The sequence below is a fragment of the Bos grunniens genome, chromosome 16 (assembly GCF_055505025.1).
Source record: "Bos grunniens cultivar Pamir isolate PY7600 chromosome 16, Bosgru_T2T1.0, whole genome shotgun sequence".
NCBI classification, from domain to species: domain Eukaryota; kingdom Metazoa; phylum Chordata; class Mammalia; order Artiodactyla; family Bovidae; genus Bos; species Bos grunniens.
In genome coordinates, this window is record NC_141180.1 from 17411928 (window position 1) to 17437366 (window position 25439).

Sequence of the window (25439 nt, forward strand, 5' to 3'; positions counted from 1 at the left end):
CACGGACTGCAGCCTACCAGGCTCCTCCATCCATTGGATTTTCCAGGCAAGAGTACTGGAGTGGGTTGCCGTTGCCTGAGCCCCCCCAAATAAAGTCTGTCACTGTTTCCACTGTTTCCCCATCTACTTGCCATGAAGTGATGGGGCTGGATGCCATGATCTTAGTTTTCTGAATGTTAAGCTTTAAGCCAACTTTTTCACTCTCCTCTTTCACTTTCATCCAGAGGCTCTTTAGTTCTTCTTCACTTTCTGCCATAAGGGTGGTGTCATCTGCATATCTGAGGTTATTGATATTTCTCCCGGCAATCTTGATTCTAGCTTGTGCTCCATCCAGCCCAGCATTTCTCATGATGTACTCTGCATATAAGTTAGATAGGCAGGGTAACTAATGAATTTCTGGAGGCTCAGTGTGGACAAGTCTGAGAGATGAAAACTCCAGAGGGACTCCGCTGTTAAAGGGATGGTAAAGGCTCACACCTCCATGGACCATGTATCTTATTGGAGGAAGTCCTTTTAGAATTTTCTCAGGATTCAGCTCTTCGGTTATACCACTCCTGGTCAATCACTTTCTTCATGTTCTGAGAGGTTAGGGGAAAAGATAGAAAGAGGGAACCAGCAACTAATGTCCCCGCCCCCAACTTGGTGCCTGGTCCCTGTGGAGTGCACTTGGCCTGCAAGACTTCAGGTTACTCTCCACACAGCTCTATGAGGGTAGACACTGTCACCTCCATTTCACAGAGAAGGGTGTGGGGAATTCAGGGAGGCTGAGTAATTTGCTGGTGATCACAGAGTTCCTAAGGAATGGAGAGAAAACCAGCCTGCGTCAGGGGAAACTGGAACTCTGAAGGGAGGGCAGCAGGGCCTCCTGCTTGGGCTCTGCTGGCCAGGGGAGCGCCCATGTGCCAGAGACTCTGGATGACAATGGCTGGCGCCTGGTTTTGATCCAGAATAGGGAGTAGTATTTCTACTAACCTCTTCAATTGGAAGTGACCTTAGGAGTCTTCTGGGAAGTAACATCCCTGTGCCCTTTAATGAGACTATGGGAGGCCCACGATTATAAACATGGCTGTTTTCTATTCTGGTTAATGATATGCGGAGCTCGTTGAGGAGCAGGGGTGAGGACCGGCCCCCCGCGGTGCTGCACAAGAGAGCGCCTCTCTTCTGCAGTGACACCTGGGTCATTTGGAGCCACTCATGATGATGGACTACTGCTACAGAAAGAGGGCCGATTTATATCACTTCTAGGCCCACAGAACTGAAAAGCTTCCGGAAGGTGGAAGACAGATCTCTCTCGGGCTCTTTTGCTCTGTTTCTTTCTGTCAGCCTTTAGTCTGAATGGGTTATATGAGCTTCCTTTAAAAAACAGAAAGTTCTGAAAGCATCAAGCATTACTGGAATATGAAAATGTTTCATAAGGAAATTTGGATATTTCTTCTTTATTGTGCTGGTCACAATTGTATTGATTACTAATTCGATTTTCTGGTCAACAGCACCATCTACTCTAATGGACTGTGAGGTCAGCGTAATTGGCTGTAAGGTCAGGGCAGCCATGAACTGCATATTCTGTTTTCTCCACTCCATTCTCAGTGCCCAGCACAGTTCGCTTACAAATGCTTTCAATGTGTATTGACGGCGCAGCTATTACATGCATTACTGTGCTAGGTGTTGGAGGTATGAAGAACAACAGGACATGGTATCTGCCCTATAAAAGTATATAGTCTAGTAAGCGAGGCACAGACATGCATATTAAGTCGCTTCAGTCATGTCTCACTCTGTGCGACCCCATGGACTGTAGCCCGCTTGGCTCCTCTGTCCATGGGATTCTCCAGGCAAGGATACTGGAGTGGGTTATCATTTCCTCCTCCAGGAGATCTTCCTGGCCCAGGGGTTGAACCCACGTCTCTTACGTCTCCTGCATTTGCAGGTGGATTCTTTACCATTAGCGCCTCCTGGGAAGCCCATACACAAACAGGTATCTCTGAGAAGTGGGGGGAAACTGTTGCAGAAACAGAAGGGTAAAAGGAGAAAGGAGATAATCAGAAGATGTCAGCGCTGTGATGTCTCTTATCACCCAGTGGAGAAGAAAGGGAAGGTCATTTTAGATAATCGTGTTGCTGGAGGTTGGAGTTCATGAGCAGGAGGGGCAAGAGATGAATGTGGAAACCTAGCCTGTGGTCGAGTTGTCAACGGTCTTGTGTCTGCCACTAAGGAGCTGAGGCTTTTTCAACTGGGCAAAGAAAACCTGACAGTCAGCAAGGAAACAAGACCTTAGTCTCCAATCACAGGGACTGGATTCTCCCAACAACCTGAACTAGCAAGGACATGGATCCATCCATAGAGCTTCTATAAAGGAATGCAGTCCTGCACACCTTGATATTAGCCCCATGAGTCCTAGGTCAGACTTGTTACCTTCACAACTGTAAGGTAATAATTTGATGTTGTTTTAAGCCACTGAGTTTCCAATCATTCATTATGGTAGCAACAGAAAACAAATACAAGGGATTTCCCTGATGGTCCAGTGGCTAAGACTCCACATTCCCAATGCAGGGGGTCCAGGCTCGATGCCTGGTCAGGGAACTAGACCTCACAAGCAATAACTAAAGTCTGCATGCCGCAACTAAAGATCCTGCCCGAGGCAACTAAGATTCAGCACAGTAAATTAATTAATTAAAAAGAAAAAGAATACAAGGGACAAGAGTAGGCCAGCTTCCTTACCTGTCTCTTCTGCCTCAGCCCTTTCCTTAGAGGTCCATGGCCCCTGTAGGTCTATTGTGGGGACATCTCTTTCTCCATTCTGATGACCCAGGACCCAAACATAATTTCACAGAAAAAGCAATAGCTCAAAGCAAAAACTGCAGCTCACTGGGCTGTGGACCAAGCTTGCCCACATCCAGGTTTTGCTTACCCTGCACATGTTATAAAAATTCTAGACATCTCATTCTTTCTTATTTTTCTTTTTCCTTCCTTCCCCCTTTCTCCCCCTCTTCCTTCTCTCCCTCTTTCACTTTCTCCTTCCTTTTCTTTCTTTCATTTTTTCCCAAGTAAAGAACTCTGACAGCACTGGGTTGGCAGCTCGAGCTGACTGTCAATGTCCCCTTTGAGCTCATCACAGGCTCTACCACCTTGTTATCCCTTGGGGGTTACTTTACCCTCTTACATGACCCACCTGAATTCTACAGGTGATTGACTTTGGGACATTTACCTACTTCTGGTGTTATCTCTAACAGCAGATCTCTGAGGATCTGAAGTTTCTTATTCTCTCACTTCAGGGATCTCTGAAGCAATCAGAAGCAATCAGTGAGACTCAGTGAAAGAGTACAGTTTTTTCCTACTCAGACTGGTCCTCCTAAGTGCCACGCGGCCTTTTAAATAACATGTTTGCAGATGCTTGCACACCTGTGCATGAATACACCTATGAGTGAGCATGCAGAGAGAGAAAGAGAAGTGAAAAACAAGCAAAGATCACAGTTTTGAATGACCCACTGAACAACCTTTCTTTTCCTTCAGTGGGACCCACTTACTGCCAGCCTGTGGATCCAGCCTTGCCTCAGGCCACTGCAAGGGTAGGCAGGCAACAGCCCTGAGTTGGTATTTTATTAGACCCTCATCCGTCACCTTGCTGCTGACCTGACGTCTTCTCTGGTTCCACGTTCTGATTCCTGTTCTTTTGGACCAAGCTCATTCCTGGCACCTCAGTTTCAGTAACAGGGCTCTTCATCCTTTTCCTGGCATCTTGCCTTAGTTTCTTGCCTGAGTTTTGGGAACTGAAATTCTGTCTCATGCCCTCTGCTGCTTCTGTTAACTAAAGTCCTTTTCTGGAGCCCTGGCTCTGTTTGGGGAGGAGGAGGCCTTACTCCCTTCCTCTGGATCCCCTTATGTTGGATGCTTGCTCTGCTGGACTTTGTCCCAGCGCCCAAGAGGCTCCCCACTCCTTGCCTCTATCCAGACCCGCCCTAGGCATATTTGCCTACAGTATTCCTGGACCCGTCATAGTCACAGCCCCACCCAGATGATTCTACAGTCCTGGGTGGGCATGAGCCCTGCTGTCCTCACATCTCAACACTTACCATCTTAAGAAAAGTCTAGGGAATAAAGGTCATCAGCGTAGCAGGATACTTTGTTTGGAAATTAGACCAGATTCTCCAATAAGCTTTCTAATTTTTCCTTGTCCCGCAACCCATGGAATCAAAGAGCCACGTGGAGGGCTTATTTAGGGTATTCTGACCCATTTTGCTCCCAACTGTCTCCAAAGGACAGAAAATGGGCCTGGCCACTCTGATGACAGTAATTCGGCTTACAGGCTAGACATCTTCCTGAGTCTCTTTATTGATTAATTTGGCAAGTGGACAGAACTCCAGGGAAGAGCTCTTCCTTCGGTGTAGAAAGCTGTGCAGATGGTCGCCATGCAATGAGAGCTGGCCAGCGAATCGGGAGTGATGTGTTCTGGTCCAGACTCTGAATTCATTTACCGTCTCTGTGTGCCAGTTCTTCATCTATTTAAAAATTAATGATCTCAGACATGGTCACTCACAGGGTTGTGAGGATCTGCTGAGACAACAGGGGTGTGAGTCATTGTCCGAATGGGAGGATCCTCGCAACAAAAGATCTGATCTGATAAAACAGTACCTTGCTTCCTAGAGTGTTTAATGCCATCTGCACATAGGTCTCCTGGGATTCTTCAACCACCTTGTGTCAAGGATTTGCTCAAGGCCATGTGGCTGCAGAGTGCAACAGGTGTCCAGACCCTGAGGGTAGGTGTTCTGTTGCACACCCACCATGGAAAGACTGTCTCTGACTCCAGGACGGGATGGGATTGGGGGCAGAGGTGCTTCTCTCCACTCCCATCTTAGCCACTGCAGTCTGGTCCCGCCATATCCAGGCCGCTCCCCCACTGATCTTTCTGGGGGCAGATGGCGTCAGGGCATTTCATTTCTGACCAGAAAAGGTTCTGTCAGTGGGAGGAGGCTTCTGAGAGATGATGTGCCTCTGTTGGGGTCTGACTTGATTACTTCCTCTCCTTTTTGGTGCTGGGTAATTTTGGTCTGAAGGAAGAGAGAAGAGTGGCCAGTTATCACAGTGGCATTGAGGTAACTAGCACTGTACTCTCTGCTGGTTGGTTGCTGTCCTCCCCTTTAAGTGAGGTGATGGCCAAAACCGATACCCTTTTACCCCCAGCATTCTTATCCTCATCTTCCTCTTCAAGAACTTGTAACTCTGAAGCAACCCATTGCCTTTCTGTGCAAAGAGCCCCCAAGTTTCTGGCTTGTCTTCCAGGCCCCAGCACCAGCAAATGATACTTGGGCAGCTCCAAGCCCCTGTTGGACTAGCAGCAGATCTGAGAAAGTGGGATGGCTGGTGAGAAGCCAGGCCTGCCATTCATAGAGCCTATTGTCTATAAACTTGACCTTCCAGTAGCTCTTTGGCACTGTTTCCATGATGCCCCTAGGGATTCTCCTATAGCCCTAACTTACCATCAGTCCTGCTCTGATGCTTGTACAGAAGTGAGTTAAGCTAAATCAGATTTTGACAGTCTCAAATCCTTTCCATCCTTATTGCAATATCTGGCCATGCAGGAGAATAGCTCTTCTTTCCTGTCTTATACATTGTACTCTGGAGGACTGGAGTATTAGTGTGCTATGTTGCTTCAGTCAAGTCCCACTCTTTGCGACCCTATGGACTGTAGCCTGCCAGGCTCCTCTGTCCATGGGATTTCTTCAGGCAAGAATACTGGAGTAGGTTACCATGCCCTCCTCCATGGGATCTTCCCAACCCAGGGATCAAACTCATGTCTCTTACATCTCCTGCAAGGCAGGCGAGTGCTTTACCCACTAGTACCACCTGGGAAGCCCCCAGAGTATTAGGGCAGCCAGCAACAAAAGATCATGTGCGACACTTCCCCCAACAATAGCATTCTACTGGGAGGTGGGTCAGGGGCTCCATTTTCTTAAAAGTGTCCGTTTTGATGGAGGTGGGCAACAACCCATAGAGAAACCCTTCTCTCACTAGCCTGACTATAAGCCTCTTGAGAGGCTCAGCTTCTTGGTTCTGTATGCCAAGGGGTGTCGGGATGTGGAGCTAGGTTTCTCCCCCCTCTCCCATCGTATACTTGGACAAAGCAACTTCTTCTGAACCAAAGAAGAGGACTTCCAGTTCATGCCTACCCTGGGACAGGACACAGCTGCATGGCAGAGATCGCATGTCTTGACTGAGTAAAGATGCTAGATGAAGCTAAAGACAAATACAGAGAAAAACACATCAGCACTAATGGCACAGGCACTCATCGGAAGGTCATTCCAGGACAGCCTCCAGGGAAGGAGTCGGGAAAGGGAGGGGGAAGCAGTGGTGCTCCAGGGACATTTAGGAGCCTCATTTCTGGGCTACGATATATATATTTTTTGTCTTAGGAGACATTTCATTTGGATGCAGAGGTCATGATGCCAACCTCATAGATCCAAGGAAGTAAAATAAGGAGATTAATCTGCCAGAGGAGCACTAGAATCACAAGACTTTAGGGCTGTTTGGATTTTACAGATCATGGGAATGTTCTGTAGCTGCCTCCCTCATTAAGCAACAAGGGGACATAAACGGACAAGCAGGTAGGGGAAGCTGGCACCTCATGCCTTTGGGAAGCAGAGAAGCAGTATCTCCCAACCTGGAAACAAATGCTGACAACTGGGATAGAAAGGAAAGGCTGGTTGGGAGAGACCATGTAGACCACAGAGGCAGGTTTAGTGCTTGGGGGTGGAATTGGCTCGAGGCTGAAGATGGGGAAGAAAAAAGGATATAACAAGGACCCCAAAATGTGAAGCTAAAGCCAGAGAGTTTATTACAGGGATAAGAAGATCAGTAGCAGGAGCCTCTGGAAAGTAGATGGTGTGGGGTGGAGGTCCTGTTTCAGTCAGCAGGTACTCTCAGTGGGACGAAAATGTTCCCATTGGGATGTTACTATTGTCTCTTAATAAAGATCACACACCATGCCCAGAAATGGTCGACAGCCAGGAGAGAGACAGAGAAGCTTAAGGCATTCCCCTTCAAGGGCCTATACCAGGAGCCATCATCAGGAAGATATAATTATTCAAATGAGAGCTGTGCATGGAGCCCTGGAAGGGTGGTCAGGAGACCTGGTTCTCACCCCCATCCCTTGTGACTGGCAGTCACTTCCCATTTTGGGGGTCTTGGTCTCTTCCTGGTCAGTAAGGAGACTTGGCCTTCCCGTCACCCTCTAAATGAGCAGTGGACTTCCACCTCCAACTCACAGTTTTGGACTGAACTTCCTGCCGCATCCCGGGGTTGAGGCCGCAACCACTCAATGCCTCTGCACAAGGTGAATCTGAGGATGGCTTGGTCTCCTGGAAGGAAGAAGGGGCACACAGCACAGTGGTGCCCAACAGAGTAAGTCTGCATACGTCAGCAAGAGAGGCCCTGTGTACCATTCTTCAGATTACAGGATGTGAGTCATAGAACACTACCTCCACCTCCACCACCTCTGCAACGGAGATCGGGGGCGTGAGGCTGAGACAGGGAAGCAAGATGGCCCAGGACTCTCCAGGCTGAGAACCCAGGGGGCCTGACCCTTAGCTCAAGGTGCCCTGCTGCCCTCTTCAGACTTCTGAAAAGATTTGGGCATTTGCTTCCTGGGAACTCAGCAGGAGGAAGGGAGCCAAAGGCTGGACGCTCTGGGGCCACTCCTAAGGGACACTTTCTGGCTCTTCCGAGTGAGCAGCATTTGCCCTTCCTGCCTGCCCCCTTCCCTCTCCTTTTTCTGTCACTGCTCCTCTCCTCCGCTACCCCCACTGGCATCCCCAATAAGCCCTTGCACCCCCAGGGACATTTTGCCCCACATCCTAAATAGATTGCTGATTTCCGTCTGCTGATGTGACACTTCCGTCTGCTAAGACAAGGATGATGAGCAATATTCATTGACCCTTGGGGTGACTGCAGCGGGAGAGGTAGATGGTGTGTTTCGGACTAAGGTGAGGACACTCTCAGAGGGGTAGGACACTCCACACCAGCCAGCCTTGCTTCCCTTACCATTTGGGGGGTCAGCCAGAGATGGACTGAGGTCTCAAGGACCCTTGTTTGCACTCCAGGAAGCAGGTGGGGTGCTTGTTTGTGGGGGATGGGATGGGGCAGGGGTGGGTATCTGGGGAAGTGGACGTGAGAATGGGGCGGCTTTGAGCTGAAACGACAGGACACTCAGCTCCTGCTGTCTCAGGATGGTTAGCAGCCGTTTTTAAGTTTCTTGTCCTGTCTCTGTGTTTTGTCCTGATGCTGGTACAGTTCTCAGATCTGTTATCTTTGTTTCCCAAAATTTCTACTGCAGAGACATCCAGTCTTACCCTTTGCCAGGCACTTCCCTGTGAACCCTCCTCCCTCTCTTTAAAATTCCCTTTTTGGCTCAAGTACTGATCTCACAGTAGGTATCTGGGAAGGGGCTGAGTTTAACTGCTCTGCATTAAGAAAACATACATATGTATATATTTATTGATTAATATATGTTAATAATAACTGTATAAGCCTCTCATAATCACACTACCCAGAGATAATTCTATTGATACTGTATTTCTAAATTCTTTCCTGTGTTTCATAAAAATTATATAAATACATATTTATATATATTTACCATGCTAAAATCATACTCTGCCTCCACTTCCTAATTTTCTTACTTAACACTATGCCCCATGCCCGAGGTCAGGGGTGGCAGCCGAGTGGAACAACCCCACGTCCAAGGAGCGGTGGCTGCACAGGTGCAGGAGGGCTGAGAGGAGCTACTCCACATTCAAGGTCAGGAGGGGCGGTGGTGAGGAGATACCCCTCATCCAAGGTAAGGAGCAGTGGCTGTGCTTTGCTGGAGCAGCCATGAAGAGATACCCCACGTCCAAGGTAAGAGAAACCCAAGTAAGATGGTAGGTGTTGCAAGAGGGCATCAGAGGGCAGACACACTGAAACCATACTCACAGAAAACTAGTCAATCTAATCACACTAGGACCACAGCCTTGTCTAACTCAATGAAACTAAGCCATACCGTGTGGGGCCACCCAAGATATGCAGGTCATGGTGGAGAGGTCTGACAGAATGTGGTCCACTGGAGAAGGGAATACCACTTTAGTATTCTTGCTTTGAGAACCCCATGAACAGAATGAAAAAGGCAAAATGATAGGATACTGGAAGAGGAACTCCCCAGGTCGGTAGGTGCCCAATATGCTACTGGAGATCAGTGGAGAAATAACTCTAGAAAGAATGAAGGGATGGAGCTAAAGCAAAAACAATACCCATCTGTGGATGTGACCGGTGATAGAAGCAAGGTCCAATGCTGTAAAGAGCAATATTGCATAGGAACCTGGAATGTCAGGTCCATGAATCATGGCAAATTGGAAGTGGTCAAACAAGAGATGGCAAGAGTGAACGTCGACATTCTAGGAATCAGCGAACTAAAATGGACTGGAATGGGTGAATTTAACTCAGATGACCATTATATCTACTACTGTGGGCAGGAATCCCTTAGAAGAAATGGAGTAGCCATCATGGTCAACAAAAGAGTCTGAAATGCAGTACTTGGATGCAATCTCAAAAACGACAGCATGATCTCTGTCCGTTTCCAAGGCAAATCATTCAATATCACAGTAATCCAAGTCTATGCCCAACCAGTAACGCTGAAGAAGCTGAAGTTGAACGGTTCTATGAAGACCTACAAGACCTTTTAGAACTAACACCCAAAAAAGATGTCCTTTTCATTATAGAGGACCAGAATGCAAAAGTAGGAAGTCAAGACACACCTAGAGTAACAGGCAAATTTGGCCTTGGAATATGGAATGAAGCAGGGCAAAGGCTAATAGAGTTTTGCCAAGAGAACGCATTGGTCATAGCAAACACCTTCTTCCAACAACACAAGAGAAGACTCTACACATGGACATCACCAGATGGTCAACACCGAAATCAGACTGATTATATTCTTTGCAGCCAAAGATGGAGAAGCTCTATACAGTCACCAAAAATAGACCAGGAGCTGACTGTGGCTCAGATCATGAGCTCCTTATTGCCAAATTCAGACTTAAATTGAAGAAAGTAGGGAAAACCACTAGACCATTCAGGAATGACCTAAATCAAATTCCTTATGATTATACACTGGAAGTAAGAAATAGATTTAAGAGATTAGATCTGATAGATAGAGTGCCTGATGAACTATGGAATGAGGTTCATGACATTGTACAAGAGACAGGGATCAAGACCATCCCCATTGAAAAGTAATGCAAAAAAGCAAAATGGCTGTCTGGGGAGGCCTTACAAATAGCTGTGAAAAGACGAGAAGTGAAAAGCAAAGGAGAAAAGGAAAGATATAAGCATCTGAATGCAGAGTTCCAAAGAATAGCAAGAAGAGATAAGAAAGCCTTTCTCAGCGATCAGTGCAAAGAAATAGAGGAAAACAACAGAATGGGAAAGATTAGAGATATCTTCAAGAAAATTAGAGATACCAAGGGAACATTTCATGCAAAGATGGGCTTGATAAAGGACAGAAATGGTATGGACCTAACAGAAGCAGAAGATATTTAGAAGAGGTGGCAAGAATACACAGAAGAACTGTACAAAAAAGATCTTCACAACCAAGATAATCACAATGGTGTAATCACTGACCTAGAGCCAGACATCTTGGAATGTGAAGTCAAGTGGGCCTTAGAAGTCATCACTACGAACAAAGCTAGTGGAGGTGATGGAATTCCAGTTGAGCTCTTTCAAATTCTGAAAGATGATGTGAAAGTGCTGCACTCAATATGTCAGCAAATTTGGAAAACTCAGCAGTGGCCACAGGACTGGAAAAGGTCAGTTTTCATTCCAATCCCAAAGAAAGGCAAAGAATGCTCAAACTACCACACAATTGTACTCATCTCACAGGCTAGTAAAGTAATGCTCAAAATTCTCCAAGCCAGGCTTAAACAATACGTGAACCATGAACTTCCAGATGTTCAAGCTGGTTTTAGAAAAGGCAGAGGAACCAGAGATCAAATTGCCAACATCCACTGGATCATCAAAAAAGCAAGAGAGTTCCAAAAAAACATCTATTTCTGCTTTATTGACTATGCCAAAGCCTTTGCCTGTGTGGATCACATTGAACTGTGGAAAATTCTAAAGAGATGGGAATACCAGACCACCTTGACCTGCCTCTTGAGAAACCTGTATGCAGGTCAGGAAGCAACAGTTAGAACTGGACATGGAACAACAGACTGGTTCCAAATAGGAAAAGGAGTACGTCAAGGCTGTATACTGTCCCCCTGCTTATTTAACTTCTGTGCAGAGTACATCATGAGAAACGCTGGGCTGAAAGAAGCACAAGCTGGAATCAAGACTGCCGGGAGAAATATCAGTAACCTCAGATATGCAGATGACACCACCCTTATGGCAGAAAGTGAAGAGGAACTAAAAAGCCTCTTGATGAAGGTGAAAGAGGAGAGTGAAAAAGTTGGCTTAAAGCTCAACATTCAGAAAACGAACATCATGGCATCCAGTCCCATCACTTCATGGGAAATAGATGGGGAAACAGTGGAAACAGTGTCAGACTTTATTTTTCTGGGCTCCAAAATCACTGCAGATGGTGATTGCAGCCATGAAATTAAAAGACGCTTACTCCTTGGGAGAAAAGTTACGACTAACCTAGATAGCATATTCAAAAGCAGAGACATTACTTTGCAAACAAAGGTCCATCTAGTCAAGGCTATGGTTTTTCCAGTGGTCATATATGGATGTGAGAGTTGGACTGTGAAGAAAGCTGAGCGCCGAAGAATTGATGCTTTTGAACTGTGGTGTTGGAGAAGACTCTTGAGAGTTCCTTGGACTGCAAGGAGATCCAACCAGTCCATTCTAAAGGAGATCAGCCCTGGTGTTCTTTGGAAGGAATGATGCTAAAGCTGAAACTCCAGTACTTTGGCCACCTCATGAGGAGTTGATTCATTGGAAAAGACTCTGATGCTGGGAAGGACTGGGGGCAGGAGGAAAAGGGGACGACAGAGGATGAGATGGCTGGATGGCATCACCGACTCAATGAACGTGAGTTTGAGTGAACTCTGGGAGATGGTGATGGATAGGGAGGCCTGCCGTGCTGTGATTCATGGGGTCGCAAAGAGTTGGACACGACTGAGCGGCTGAACTGACTGAGCACTATAAAATAGATTTGCTTCCCTGGTGGCTCAGACAGTAAAAGATCTGCCAGCAATGTGGGAGACCCAGGTTTGATCCTTGGGTCAGGAAGATCCCCTAGGAGGGCATGGCAGTCCACTGAAGTATTCTTGCCTAGAGCATCCCATGGACAGAGGATCCAGGTGGGCTACAGTCCATGGGGTCACAAAGCATTGGACACAACTGAGTGACTAAGACTTTTGCTCTTTCAAATGGTAGGGCTGGATGGAGACAGTTGGAGCAGGAACCTTCATCCGTGGTAGTGAAGTAGCTTGCCACCTCTGTTACTGACCAGAGTCTGAGACCTATGTCCCCAGAGGCACCCCGGGAGATACTGCTGGGGAGCAGTGTGTGGGTGGGGTACCCTTTTGCTAGCACTGAGAGCCACAGATAAAATAAGGTGTTAATGTTTCTCTGAGGGCCAAGTTGATAAGATGGCTGCCCCCCAACAAATGCCCTTTGTGAAGTCTTAGAGCTGGTCCTTCTGGGCTTTGCTCTCCCTCCGTGAGTCTCGTCTGCTAGAGAATGGGGCTGCGGGTCACAGTGAAGCTTACCTCCACTCCAAGGAGGGTACTTGTACACAGGTTTGGGAGAAATTATTATGTCCTTAAACTTCTTTCCCATGTACTGGAAGTAAGACTGGATTGCCTTCCAGGCACAAAACCTGTGAGAAAAATGGCTTCGGGTCACAGAGAGAAAACTACCCACTGAAGGGGCTGGACCACTGAGCACAGAGGAAGTGGGTGGGGACCAGTCCTCACAGAGAGGGGGTCGTGTCCTACGGAGAGGAGGAGAGCCCTGGGCCTCAGAGTGCTGCCTGCCAGAGGCCCTCTGAGGCCGCCTCTTTGTCCAGGCCCGGCTCCAGGGAATGCCTGGCCTGGGTGGGATGTTAGGACTTCCTTCTGGAGTCACCAGTGAATGGAGTCTGTAAAGAATGTGCAGCACTGAGGCCTGGGTGGGGCTAACTGCTGGGATGCTGACTTCAGCCTTAGACTGGGGCGGGGGGGTGGGGGGGTGGGGGGGTGGGGGGGTGGGGGGGTGGGGGGGCGCGGGGGTGGGGGGGTGGGGGGGTGGGAGGCGGCGGGGGCGGGGGTGGATGCGGGTGGGGGCGGGGTGAAATCACTATCTATAACCCTACCTGGAACAGTCAGAATGTCTGACTGGCCTCCTCCAGGGGCCTGATTCTTAGTTTCCAATCTGTCCCTTAACTGGGGGCTGTGATCCCCTCAGCTCATTCCCCAGAGTCCTTTCCCTGGAGTAGACCCTGGTTCCTCATGTAGACTCACTGTAACTGGGGAACTCTCGGTCCCTAGAAACCCTGGAACATTCCCCACCCTTCCTCCATGGTCTCTAACCCTTTGCTGTCTGTCAGCCTGCTCTTGGATGGTGACCTCTTGGAGGTCGGTCTTGGTGTCTTGACCTCCACCCTTCCTCCTCCTCCCTGAATGGTACTGTATTCATTCACAGTTGGTTTTTCCCATTCCGCTTACTGAACTGGGTGTCCCTTTCATCATGAACCACTCACTACGCCACAAATGCGTTCTTTATGGTGCTTAAGAGACCAAGAGACCTGGCTTCTAGTCCTGGTTTTACTTACCAAGTGATCCTGGGCGAGTCCCTTAATCACTCTGAACCTCAGTTTCCTCATCTATAAAATAGTGACAGTAAGACTTTGCCCCACCCACCTCACAGTGTTGATGAGAGGCTGTCTGGGGTAAAGTGCATGAACACAGTTTGCACAACATGAAACTCTTTGTAAGTGCACAGGAAAGGAAGTAAAGAACCGGCTCCACGAGGATTAGGGATTCGAAGCCTGCCTGAAGCGCCTCTGTACTTCCTCAATAGGTCTGAGGAAGAGCTGAGCACGGACTCCAACCAGGAACAGCATGTATTTCTCAGGGGCTTCTAAATGTCTGGAAAGTTTCAGGATGAGTTTCCATTGAGTCCTGGTTTGGAGAACTAGAATCAAGTTTAGATTTAAGTGCTAGATAAAAATTGGTGTTCAAAAGGCTAACCTGGGAGCTTCCCTGTTGGTCTAATGGTTAAGACTCTGTGCTTTCACTGCAAGGGGTACAGATTCAATCCCTGGTCGAGGAACTAAGTTCTGCATGCCACGTGGTGTGGACACACACAAATAATAATAATAAAAAATAAAACAAAAGGCTAAACTGATTATCTTGATCTTAGATTTTTGTATTTTTTTAATTCTACATTAAATAATTTATTATCTTGGTGATTTTAAAGTAAAGGCTAATGATGGGTAAACAACCTGTGGTTTAGTCGCTGAGTCATGTCCAACTATTATGACCTCATGTACTATAGCCTGCCAGGCTCCTCTGTCCATGGGATTCTCCAGGCAAGAATATTGAAGTGGAGCCATTCCCTTCTCCAGGGGATCTTCCTGACTCAGTGACTGAATCCAGGCCTCCTGCATTGCAGGCAGATTCTTTACTGACTGAGCTACAAGGGAAGTGTAAACAACCTTTACTTCTATTTTAATAAACAAAAAAAATTTTTTTTTGTAGGAGAGGGGAACCCTTAGGAGTCAGAATCACAAAATAGTCTAAATGTCCAAATCAGCCTGGTCTGGGAACATTTCAGCCAGCTGTCCTCTGGTCACTATCCCCTAGGGTACTGCCTGTCACTATGTTGATGGCATGAGCTGGAGCTGGAGTAGATCACAGGAGTTAATAACTGGCTGGGAAGACTGTGAGGACCTGGGCTAGTCTCTCAGCCCAAGCTGTGACAAGTAGGTTCTGAAAGCAGTGGGCCTCAAGTTGTATCTGTCACGCAGCCGTTTGGTTAGTTTAATGTTTGTATTTTGACCTTCACAGATTCCTCACCATGTTTTCACTTTGAGTTAATGGCCACATTTGCTACTTTAATCTTGAGAGATATGGCATGCAAATCTGATTGTTCATCTCCTTTGAAAATGGAAATATCTAACAGTCGTACCCCTAGTGATAATTATGGGATTTCAGCCTAACAGAGCAAAGGTTTTCTGGTTACTGCCTCCATGAGACTCCTTAAGCACAAATACAATTGTGTTAGTCTTGACAGAATTTACCCCCCAAGTACTTGCAGTCCACTCTCATCCTTGGGGCTTTCCCAGGTGGGGATAATGGTAAAGAACCTGCTTGCCAATGCAGGAGATGTAAGAGACGCAAGTTCGACACCTGGGTCGGGCAGATCCCCTGGAGGAGGAAATGGCAATCTACTCCAGTATTCTTGCCTTGAGAATTCCCATGGACAGAGGAGCCTGATGGGCTGCAGTCCATGGGGTGGCAAAGAGTCAGATACGACTGAAGCAACTGAGCACACACGTACCCTCATCTTTAGGTGAGGAACCGAAACCTAAGAAACGTAACACCTCTTCCAAGCAAGCCCAGAAGAGAGCGGGGGCCAGTTACCCACCCCTTGCATGGCCTTCCACCCTCTGACTCAGTGTTCAGTGTGATGGATAGAGTGGGTGAGCAGGAGAAGGATATACCACTGTAGTTTCCACGAAAGTAGAAACTGAAACAGAGGGCTAGAGGAAGACAGAAAGGTCTCTCAAAAGTCAAATGTGTTTTTCTGACCTCATGGTCCTCAGATGAAGGGAGAAATTACCTTTTCCAGAAGTACATAATGATGGGGAAGACAGACATAATAGCCCCATGGAAGATGCTCCGATCCAGGCGGCCGTCTGAAATGGCAGTAAGGATCGCGTCCTTCTGGGCATCAGAGATGTTCACCTACCCGCAGAGTGGGAGCCTGTCACTGGCAGAGGTTCCAGGGAAGGCAGGAAACCTCTTTTGGACCTCAGGACTTTTAAGACCATCCCCTCCCCAAAGGCAGAAGTTTTTAATGGGACTGCTAGGTAAAGGTCATCGGGTTGACCCAGACTTAGGAGGTGCCTTATGAAAGCTTTCAGGATTCTTGTAGGGGCCAATGCTTCTTGGCAAAAGGCCAGAGAGGAGTGGGGGTCCTCCTTACTCTCAGCCTTGGAGGGACATCTGCATGCAGGTACAGCTTTAGGATGATACTAATTTTGGACTTCATTAGGATCACATCATTTTCGTTGTATGCCCGATTGACTTGTAGCACACGAGCTGAACTCACCAAATCATTAAATCTAAAAAGAAGTAGTAAAGAGGAAATCAGCAAGGAGAAAAAGCAAAATTAAACAGTGTTTCTGGCCCAGATCTATTTCTGTCCTAAAAACATAAGAGCTAGTCCTGAGCCAGGTCATTCATTCAATCATAATTCATCCACTGGCAAATGTTGAGCACCTACCACATGTCACAGGTTATGCCAAGTGCTTCTTCAAGTATATTTCTTCACTGCAAGCTCCTTTATTTATCCCATCCTCCCTTCTTTACCCATCCTGGAGCTTTCATCGGTTTTGCCTGCAACTATTTCAAGAGCTAAGTGTAATCTTGCTATTTTTTCCCCTCCTGTGCTGACCCTCTCACAATTACCACCACTCTCTGAAGCAACATATTCCTTTCCTTAATTTTTTTTTATTATAGTAAAATATGCAGGACATAAGATTTCCAGTTTAATCATTTTTAAGTGTAGAGGTCAGTGACATTAAGTACATCCATATAAACTGTGAAATCATCACCATCAACTGACTCCAGAACTGTTTTCATTTTCCCAAACTAAAACTCCATACACAACAAACACTAACTCCCATTTCGCCTTTCCTCCAGCCCCTGGCAGCAACTACTTTTTGTCTTCTAGCAGTATATTCTTTTACTAACCAAAATATCTGTCAGTTATACCTTGAGTACACAGCATACTTCTCTCAGGCCATTTTAAATCTTAACCGTTTAAAATCTTCTTAAGAGTAGAGTACCATGGGCCTCCCATTATCAGCCTATTCTGCATGTCCATTCATATACTTGATCAGCGGGTAGTTATTAAGGTTTTACTCTGTGCTGGTGCAGTTCCAGGAGCAGGGGTTCAGCAGTGAACACAGTAAACAATATCCTGCTTTCCAGGAACTCATAATCAGTGAGAGGAAGAAGACACATTTAAGTAAACAGATGAATAATTCAATATGCAGTAGAATGCTAAGGAGACAACAAAAGGGGATGAGTGACAGGAAAGGGGGCAGGCACTGAGACTTGTACAACGAAAAAGAAAAAGATAGTCATCTGAAGATCCGAGGGCAGGGGCTTCTTCCCGCCAAGAGGGCAGGGGTGCAAAGGCTCTGAGGCAGGCACCATCTTGGGAGGGCACTGGTAAGACAGAGCAGAGACCCTCCTTGCTAGAGCGTGGGGTGAGTGGCAGGTAGCATGAGGTAAGCTCCAAGATACAGACAGGCTCTGTTCATCAAGGCTCTTTAGGCAGTGAGAGGATGTCTGGACTTCCTGCCAGCGGGAATGGGAAGCTGCTGGCACGCTTTAAACAGGAGAGTGATATAATCAGTCTGCGCTGAGAAAAGGCTGCTCTGGTGGCTGTGTGGACAAGTTTGTAGAGGGCAAGTGAGAAAGCAGAGATGATGGTGGCAGGACTTGGAGCACCAGGGAGGGCTGTTCACGCTGGTATTATTTTTCTGCCCCTCACTCGCCTCCCCCTTGAACACTTAAAAAAAAAACCCCAAAACCCTCACTAACCGCTACTCATCCTTCAAAGTTCAGCTTAGGTGACCTGTCTCCCAAGAAACCGCTCCTAAGCACTCAGTTGTCTACATGTACTTCCTGGGCTTGACTTGACAGCTATCATCCCACTTCTTAACCTCCATTTGTGTCTTTCCTCTGCCATCCCATTAGTCGGTGGGGTCTTGGAGAACAGAGAACATGCCTTAGCAGGTTTTTTTTTTTTTTTTTTATATCTGCAATGCTAAATTCAGTACCTAAGAAATAATAAACAATCAATAAATATATGTGGAACTGAGCCAAACCCTTCCTTGGGGTACCAGTGGGAGATCTCTTAACCAAACACCCCTAACTGGTGTGCTGAGTTACCAGGTAGGTGCCCTGCACGTCTAAAGAACACATTGCCTGATCCTGATGGCACACCACCATACGCACTGCTGGGACCTTTTCATGAACTCGCTCACTTTTCTGTAACTAACTGAGGCAAATAGTTACAGAGAGCTGTTCATATCTCTTCCCAAATATTTTTGCCTGTTGGTACTTTAATTTGTAATTTATGAAAATTGACAAACTATGAACATGAAAAGAAAAGGAATTTGTTGTTTTTGTGAAAACAAATTTGAATGCTTTGGGATGTTTCAATAAAGGCAAGTTTCTATATAAAAAATTGCTCTTGGGACTTCCCTGAGGCCCAATGACTAAGACTACCCACTTTCAACGCAGTGCATGAGGGTTCAACCCCTGGTGGGGGAACTAAGATCCCACATGATAACATAAATTTTAAAAACTGTATTAAAAAATGGCTAATGAGATCAGCTAGACTCCAATTTTTAAAAATTAAAAAATTAAAAATTACTACTGAGTTAGATAGGTGTGGAAGGCAATTTTAAATGTTGAAAAAATAAGTATAAAAATCCAGAAGGATTAAATTGCTTTGCAGTAACTATAGTTTCTCCCTCCACTACAGAAGAGAAAAGTTAGAAATAGTAGATCACATTTTGGGTATGGTTTACACAAGAAAAATATGTAGACCTCCAATTAGTGGAATGGTTTTGGCTTTACTTCAAGTTTTACAGGTAAATTTACATGAATATGTTTTAACTTAAAATTTATCTGCTTAATGTCATACATTCATACACACACATTTTATTGTTATACTTCCTTGCTTTAATGAAAGAACTATTGGTCCAGTTATGCAACATAGTGGACATCTATCATATTAACAAATAATAGGGAAAAAGTGCTCCACTTTCTGGGTATAAATAAGTGCATTTCAACAGCGGGAACTGCAGAATATGGAGGAGCTTTTAAGATCGAGAGGAAAGAATGGTGGGCATGGATTCAGGGACCTTACACAGTGAGGTTTTCAGGTGGGGACTGCTGCCTGGCAGAGCTGAAGTCCTTGTGTCTCTTCCAGGCCACTGCAGTCTTTGCTGGGAGGAACTAAGTGTGGAAAGCCATGAGGGGAAGGAGAAATAGGAAACTTACTTTTCCATTTCAGAAAAGAAATAGAAATCATTGACGGCATAGTTGATGATGATAATCCTGTGACCAAATACCCGGCGCTTCATAAGGACTATGTCTCCATTTTCATGATCTGTGCTCCGGACACTGGGATTTGGCATTGGGCGTCCTGATATGTTTGGGGCTGTGGAGAAATCTGAGAGAGGGGGAGAGGGAGGAAGAGAGAGAGACAGAGGAATCAACATTTATCAATGGGATCATTGGTCACAATTCTATAAAAATAGCAAGAATACTGACTAAACCTTTTACATGTACATGCTGTGTGTTTGGAGTGGGTTGCCAGGCCCTCCTCCAGGCGAATCTTCCCCATCCAAGGATCAAACCCATGTCTCTTACATCTCCTGCAATGGCATGGGGGGTTCTTTACCACTAATGCCACCTGGGAAGCCCCTACCCTTTTATAGCACTTACTATTGCGAAGAATAGTTCTAAGAGGCTTTACATGTATTTACTCACTTAATTCTCACAACAACACAATTATTATTTCCATTATACAGATGAGGCACAAAGTCACTTATGCAGGATCCTCCAGTTAGAAAGTGGCAGATTCAAATCTAGGCAATCTGGCTCCAATATCTGTGACTCTCATTTTATGTCTTGCCCTAAAAATGGGATGCCATAAGGGCAGATCATATGCTGCAAATTCACTACTGTATCTCCAGCACCTGGAAAAGTGCTGGCCACACTGTGGATTCTCAAAAAGTGCACTGAATGAACAAATGAACTAATGAATGAGGTAGTTGAATAAATCCATACAAACAACATGAGGAAGTAGTTTTGTAACATGTGAGAATTCAAAGTTCTTGAGACTGATCATTACCTGTCTTTTCTGGCTTCTGAAATAGAATGCACTGGGCTCACATCCTCACTATGTGGAACTAGGCTTGCTTTCATACCCAGGACCTGGAGTTCTTGCTAGACCCCAGGCTAACCCAAGCATTGAAAGCAAACAGGACCCTGCAGGGCCTTCCCAGGGACAGACACCTCCACCTCCACTCCCCACGTGCCCTGCCTCTTGTTTATAGAAAAGCTTTAGCCTCCTGGGCCTTCTCTGAGTTCCAAAGAACAAATTGAATCAGAGAAGTGAGAAAATGCAGCAGCAACTAAGGAAAAGAGTCAAGCAAGACAAAATAATAGTAGTTATCTGTAGTTTATCCAACCAAGGACGTTTGGTTCCTCTTCAAAGGCTATAGATAATAATCTATATGAGCCATATCCTTGAGTTGTTTTTTGGACACTAAAACCCCAATCAGGTGAAAGAAGTTAATTGCATGCTGACCACCAGCATGTAGATCCCAGACCAATATGAACCAGAAGGTTGATGAGGTTGACCCGCAATTACCTCACTACCAACCAATCAGAAGAATATCAATGAGCTGATCAGGTACCCTGCAACCCTCTCCCTCATCTTGCCTTTAAAAATCCTTCCCTAAAAGGCAACAGGAGTTCGGGTCTTTTGAGCATGAGCTGCCCATGCTCCTTGCTTGGCTCTGTGTTGGATGCCTCGCAAAAAATGCTATACCTTTCTTCACCACAACTCAGTGTTAGAAGACTGGCTGTGCTGCAGGTAAGTGAGTGAACCCAGGTGTGGTTCTGCAGTAGCATGACATAAAGCAGTAAGCTCTGTAGCTTCTTACCTGGGTTAACCCTTATAGCTAAAATATCAACAGGGAAGAGGAATAAATAGAGAAGTGACTTACTTTCCTTGTTGTGTACTTCCAGGTGAAGATAGTCTTCAAGTTCCTGGCGCTTATGGGGATGAGACATAAATCTGCGGTAATTACAAAAGCTCCTAATAAAGCTGATCATCTTCAGCCAACCTCTCTTCTGGGGAAAGAGAAAGGAGAGTCACATATTCATTAGCATAGCCTGCTGTTCACTGAGTATACTATGTGCCAGAAACTTGACATTCATCACATCGAATCCTCACATCTCCTTTAAAAAGAGTAAGTTTTAGCCTCAATTTAAAAGTAAGGAAACTCAGGTCAAAGAACTTATATAACCTTCCCCAGAATAAGCCAGAATCACCCAGGCATGGTTGAGGCCACTGACAGTGTTCTTTCTACCATAGTCTTCCTACAGTGAAGATTTGAGATGCCATGAATGGGAGAGGGCATGTGAGAGCTAAAAACAGAAAGAGACAGAGGACAGAGATAAGCATGACTCACAGGAAGGGGAATAATAGCTCAAGCAGATTTTGAAATGTTGAAGAAATAAGGAAATGAGTAAATCATTTCTAAGCATTATAAAAGGAAAATATAACTACACATGCACACACTCATACACTACCCCCCCCCCAAAACACAGGGACACATTAAAAATACATGTTACATTTCCTCACCTATTTCTTAATAGATTACCAGTGACAATTCTCTAGTTTATTTACCCCTTGAAATGGCAACCCACTCCAGTGTTCTTGCCTGGAGAATCCCAGGGACTGGGGAGCCTGGCGGGCTGCTGTCTATGGGGTCACACAGAGTCAGACACGACTGAAGTGACTTAGCAGCAGCAGCAGCAAGCTGATATTCAGAGCCAGAAAGAATCTTGATTAACTAGTTCAGTTGTCTCATTTCATAGAGAGGAAACCTCAGTGTAAGCTTGGCTTTGGAGAGCTAGTGAATGAATGAATTTTAGTTGCTAATTTGTGTCCGACTCTTTTATGACCCCATGGACTGTAGCCCACCAGGCTCCTCTGTCCATAGGATTTCCCAGGCAAGAATACTGGAGTGGGTTCATTTCCTTCTCCAGGGTACCCTCCTGGAGATCCCTCCAGGGATCAAACCCTCAGTCTTCTGCAGGTGGATTCTTTAATGCTGAGCCACCTGGGAAGCCCATAGCGAGTCAGTGGCAAAGCATATAAACTACTGGATTTAGTGTCAGAAGTTTTGAGTCTGGAGCCTATCTTCACCTTAATTGGGTAATTTGGGTCAACTTCCTTAATGTATGTCTCAATGTCTCCATGTGAAAGATAGAAACAATAGCCTTTAGGGTTATGGTGAAGGTTAGTCATAATATATGTATATCACTGTGTGCAGTGCTCAGCACAAAGCAGGAACAAGTACATGCTGAGTCCTTTTTACACCTTCTTAACTAACAGGAACTGAAAGACTTGAATTAAAACTCAGCATCCTGGTGTTGGATGCAGTATTCTTTTCACTCTCCCAAATGATTGAGTTGACCCACATATGGAGGAAATAAAAAGGAGAAAGAAGGGAGCAGCATGTTATCATACCTGGGGGTCTGCATCAGTGGGCATAGGCATTATTTTTTCACTATCCTAATATAATTGTTTTTATTTCACCCAGTGGGTATATAATTTGATATAGTTGTGACTATAATACATATATGATTTGGAGTTCTGTTGGGTTAAAAAATTTCTTTGTCACATCTTTTTAAAAAAAATTGAATGAAAATTTCTTTAAACTGTACTCTACAATTTTCAAAAACTTCACACATATGATTTCATATAGTCCCATAATAACTTCCTTCCTGACCCTTATCTTGTCCCTCCCTACCTTTCTTTCCTCACTGGTAACCATAATTTCTTCCCTATATCTGTGAGTGGCATAGGCATTCTTTCCAGAGATTCTCTGGCATGATCTTTAGTGTCAAATAGAATTGGGTGCAAATCTTTCTGATGACCAGTTCTACAACATGCTGATCAAGTGATTATTTAAGAGGAGTATGTACTTTTTTTCTCAAACCCTATGAAGAGACTTTCCTGAATCATATTCCTGTCTCCTCTTTCTTTCCTTCTTCTGTCCTCCCATGGGAGAAAGCGTGAGTTCGATAATTGATGAGCTTGGAAGCAGGACAGGGCAGGCTTTGTTCTTTAGCCTCCAGAGTTCTCTCTGGGAGCTGCTGGTCTGCAGACACCTGTGTTCAGGCCTGCCTTTTGTCATACAGCAGGGAGCTCACCCAGCTAAGTGGGGGTCTAACTGTTCCTCTTTGTTAGTGACTGGACATGTAAGAAAGTAAGGGTACAGAGAGGATTATTAAACCCACTTGACTTCACAGCCAATCCATGTCCCCCAAGTCAGCTTTCAGTAGTTAAAAACAAACCAACAAACCAACATTTTGATCTCCATATGACCAGCCTCTGTGCCTGCCATTCAACTGGTTCTAATCACAAATAGTGAAGACAGGGGTTTCTTGAAATTCCCTCTGGGTAACAATTGCTCTGTGCCTCAAATTCTTCCGTTGTAAATGGGGATTTGAAAACCTATCCCAAAGAGTAGCTGCTTTGGTGAATAAATAAGCTAACAGTGCAACTCTTCTGCGTGGTCGGCAATGCCTAGGCGTGGTTTCCTGGTCCCCAGTCTTGTCTTTGCTATCTTCCCCACTGACCTGGGATTCCTGCAGGTAAACTGCCGTCTTTGAGGGCTTCTTGGGTGAAGCTATTGGTATTTCAGCTTCCTTCTCCAAAGGTTGAGGTGGAAACAGTTCTTGGTAATCTTTAAACCTGCAGCAGGAGACCAGGAATATTAAAGAATGCAAAAACATGGTACATGAAAGATAACAGTCCAGGCAAACCTCTCTCAGCTTTTGGAGGAAGGGGAATTTGGTGAATGGTGAGATATTCAAAAACACTCCTCTAACCATTCCAATCCCTTGCTCATGTCAGTCTGTTCTTCCTGACCAATACTGTAGTGTTCCTCGCTCAGGGAGGTGAACAGAAATGTGTGTGTGTGTGTGTGTGTGTGTGTATGTGTGTGCAGGTAGGCAGGTAAGAGGGCAAGTTCAGCTTTTATTTTGTAGGGACGCTTGGCAGTGAACCGTGAGAGTAGACTCTGACACTAATGTGACTTTCAGAAGTCAAAGAGCAGCTCAGAGAATCACTGCCTTCACCCAGCAACACTCACCACTTTTCCTCCAGAGACCTCATGACGAAGCCCTGGAGCATTAACAACGTTGTCGTGCTGACATGATGCATGAGAGAGACTTCCTTGATAAGAGGGGCATTACACTGCAGCATTTGCTCTAGAAAATGCAAGAGAGAAGAAAAGTCATCATTTTCTTATGCACCATTTCTGAGGTGGCTAGGACTTTTTTCATCCAAGAGCCTTATGGTTCCTTGTTCTCAGTCTGGCCAGATTCAGCTCTCCACAATTTGTTTGAAAATCTCAAAAGTACATTTGGAATGCTATGTGTACACGTATTTGTAGAGCAAATACTTCCTGGGTTAGTCCATTCCAAATTTCAAAGATAAGTGCTTAAGGGGAAAGCAATATTTTAAAGGACTCCATTTCTGCAGCTAGTTTGAAGTTTTCAGTTAAGGAAGAGAATAGAGGAATAAAGGATTAAAGTTAAGTGGCTGAGGCAGATGGGAAATCCAAGATTACCAATAAACATTCTAAGGGCAATATGATTCTCCAGGAGTTCAAAGACTACTGTGTTCATTAAAAAGATTTAAAAGCTTATTAAGGACAGGATCTGCATTTTCTTCTTTCTCTTCTAGCTCATTCAAAATGATGCACAAAACTTAATATCCTGAGGCTCAACAAATAAATATTACTTACAAGTAAAGACCTGCCCATTTTAGCTTCCCTGGTGGCTCAGATGGTAGAGTGTCTGCCTGCAATGTGGGAGAACTGGGTTCGATCCCTGGGTCAGGAAGATCCCCTGGAGAAGGAAATGGCAACCCACTCCAGTACTCTTGCCTGGAAAATTCCATGGACAGGGGAGCCTGGTAGGCTACAGTCCCTGGGGTTGCAAACAGTCAGACATGACTGAGCAACTTCACAAGTAAAGACCTGCCCATTTACTGCTTTTTCTTCTTTCCTAATTTATAACCTATCTTGGTTTAACACAAGCAAAACACACACACAAGCCTATCTGTTCATCTGTTCCAAAACAGGAGGCTTCTTCATTGCTTTGCAAGAAGATTTGTTTACCTCCAGGATGGGATCATGCTCACTCCCTTTGGTGTTCCTCTAGAATTATAGGTCAGTACTTTACTTGCAGTTTCTGCTTCTGGACAAGATGAATTTACATGGATCAGATTTACCCTCCTGGCCTTAGGCAAGAAAATAAGACAAAACTTACGCAACAAAGATTTTCAGGGAGACAGTTCTCCTTCTCAGCACCTTTCAGTACTCTTTGCATCCCATAGATGGTGGACACTCTAGCTTTGCATCCTGCTAACACATGATTTTGGATCTA

General features: G+C 45.5%; 1 protein-coding gene across 1 annotated transcript in view; it reads right to left on the reverse strand.

Moving 5' to 3' along the window:
• Positions 1-4308: 4308 nt before the first annotated feature.
• Positions 4309-25439, reverse strand: part of RGSL1 (regulator of G protein signaling like 1) — a gene marked incomplete at its 5' end in the record, with an annotated part of 124677 nt that continues 103546 nt past the window's right edge. Inside the window, 10 exons of the mRNA XM_086342920.1 lie at positions 4309-5042; positions 6162-6228; positions 7257-7349; positions 12723-12832; positions 15778-15902; positions 16144-16282; positions 19242-19413; positions 20978-21104; positions 23625-23739; positions 24140-24257. Coding sequence (XP_086199046.1) covers positions 5006-5042; positions 6162-6228; positions 7257-7349; positions 12723-12832; positions 15778-15902; positions 16144-16282; positions 19242-19413; positions 20978-21104; positions 23625-23739; positions 24140-24257 — 1103 coding nt within the window. The remainder of the gene's footprint in view (positions 5043-6161; positions 6229-7256; positions 7350-12722; positions 12833-15777; positions 15903-16143; positions 16283-19241; positions 19414-20977; positions 21105-23624; positions 23740-24139; positions 24258-25439) is intronic.